At 51.8% G+C, this 2203-nt stretch overlaps 2 protein-coding genes across 2 annotated transcripts in view; one reads left to right on the forward strand and one right to left on the reverse strand.

Moving 5' to 3' along the window:
• Positions 1 to 1990, forward strand: part of LOC107100660 (zinc finger protein 260-like) — a 6188-nt gene extending 4198 nt beyond the window's left edge. Inside the window, exon 2 of the mRNA XM_015399231.1 lies at positions 428 to 1990. Coding sequence (XP_015254717.1) covers positions 428 to 1224 — 797 coding nt within the window. The 3' untranslated portion in view covers positions 1225 to 1990. The remainder of the gene's footprint in view (positions 1 to 427) is intronic.
• LOC107100664 (cytosolic 10-formyltetrahydrofolate dehydrogenase-like) overlaps positions 1439 to 2203 on the reverse strand; it is a 36111-nt gene continuing 35346 nt past the window's right edge. Inside the window, exon 18 of the mRNA XM_015399235.1 lies at positions 1439 to 1486. Within this exon, the coding sequence (XP_015254721.1) occupies positions 1439 to 1486 (48 nt within the window). The remainder of the gene's footprint in view (positions 1487 to 2203) is intronic.

Here is a 2203-nt window from a genome sequence, read left to right on the forward strand (position 1 = left end):
TGTTCTGATTGGATCTGGTTGGTTCTGATTGTTCTGATTGGATCTGGTTGGTTCTGATTGTTCTGATTGGATCTGGTTGGTTCTGATTGGTTCTGATTGGATCTGGTTGGTTCTGGTTGGTTCTGGTTGGTTCTGGTTGGATCTGGTTGGTTCTGGTTGATTCTGGTTGGTTCTGGTTGGATCTGGTTGGATCTGATTGGATCTGGTTGGTTCTGGTTGATTCTGACCCAGAGCCTTAGATGATTCATAGACGTGTTTTCAAACAGGCTTTTATTAAACCTTTTCTGCTCTTCTGTGTGAAACGTTCTATTTGCTGAGATGTTCTGGTTCTTCAGGATTTAATCGGACCTCCAGAACCTGGAGATGGAGGCGGTGACCTTCAGTTCCAGGAAGAGTGTCATCCTCTCCCGTCTGTCTGTGTTTGCAGCCTCTCCGGACCTCCGGGCGTCAGGGGAACCAGCCTCCACAGAACCAGAGCAGGTTCTGGTGAAGCCCATCAAAGATGAGTTTTGGGACGGTCCAGGATTCTGGCCCGGTCCGGACCAGGCGACCCTGATGGAGCAGTGGAACAGCGACTCCGTCTGTCTGAAGCTGGTGGAGGAGGGGACGACTCACACCTCCGCTGACCCGGAAGCAGAATGTCTGGACCGGTCGGACTTCTGCCAGCCGGTGTCGTCTGAAGGCGAGCCGGAGGCCGAGGAACGCGCTGTGGGGGCCCGGAAGAGGCGGGCCCAGCGGAACGTCACGGCGTTCCACTGCGGGACGTGCGGAGAGTCGTTCCTCCGCAGGAGCTCCATGGTAATACACGCCAAGTCCCACGCTACGCCGTTTTCCCCGCTCTGTCCCTCGGAGCGTGCGGCGCCGGCGCCCACGGTGGACAACCTGTGCCATGTCTGCGGGAAGACCTTCACCACGGCCACCCATCTCAAACGGCACATGCTGATCCACACGGGCCAGAGGCCGCACCGCTGCAAGGAGTGCGGGAAGACGTTTGCCCGCGGCGAGTGTCTGAGGATCCACATGAGGATCCACACGGTGGAGAGGCCGTACGCCTGCCAGCGCTGCCCCAAGAGCTTCAGGCAGAGGAGCAACCTGGTCACCCACATGAGGATGCACACGGGGGAGAAACCCTACCTCTGCAGCATCTGCTCCCAGCCCTTCACCTACAAGAAGGACCTGAACAAACACACTCAGAGCCACAGCCTCAGCCCGGCGCCACTCTAACCAGACCGCGGCGGGCAGCGGCGCCCGCTGAGGTGCTCGGGAGGCCGGGTTTATTGGCCGCCTGTCAGAAGGTTCTGGGTCCACAGGCCGAGCTGGACGGAGGCCCGAAGCTGGATGTTTGTCCTGATGGGATTCCTTCCTGGCTTCATCAGTCAGCAGCTAATGCTAACGCTAGCTATGTTTCTGTAGTCACCAAGTTCAGGAAATGACATCATCACACTGATGCTCTGGATTCTAGAGATTCTGGAGGAAGTTGTTGAACCTGTGGATGAGGGCAGAGCTCAGATTCACTCGTTTATCCGTTGCTCTCCAGGCAGGAAGCCATAAATCCAGGACTATTCCAGGACCGGGAGCTGATTGGCTGACCCAGGCGTTTAAGCTAGCCACCGTAGCTAGCTCTGACAGCAGGCGGCGTGGATGAGGCTTTAATCTCAGAGACAGAAATATTCCACGTTAATCTTAAACGATTCACTTCTTCAATGTTTAGACGTTTTCATGTCTTCCACCGTGTCTCCTTCATCACTTTTCCTCATTATTGCCTGTTTCTCTCCTTCAATAAAACAGCTGTTTAACCTTTAAAGCAGCTTTATATGAAATATTTGAACCTATTTTAACAACAGGTGACTCAGTTCAGATGCAGATGGTCTTTCTTCTGCATCGTACGTCTTTCAAAGCTCACCGCTCATCAAGCTTCATGTTCAGATTTATCTCCTTTTTTCTACTTGACTTTCTACACATCTTAATAAAAAGATTTTTAAATAAAATGTGCTGGGACTCAGTGAGCTACGGTGTACTTGTCTCTGATGCCATGACTTGTGTTTCATCTAAAAAACTTTGGTGTAAATTAGGGATGCACGATATTGGGATTTTGGCAGATATCCGATATTTTGAAACTCATGTAGCCGATAACCGATATCGATACCGATGTTAAAGCTGGACAAAAATAAGTAGTCATTGAAAATAGCAGTTTTGTTATCCA

The sequence above is a fragment of the Cyprinodon variegatus genome, unplaced genomic scaffold (genome assembly GCF_000732505.1).
Source record: "Cyprinodon variegatus isolate N-32 unplaced genomic scaffold, C_variegatus-1.0 Scaffold998, whole genome shotgun sequence".
Lineage (NCBI taxonomy): Eukaryota > Metazoa > Chordata > Actinopteri > Cyprinodontiformes > Cyprinodontidae > Cyprinodon > Cyprinodon variegatus.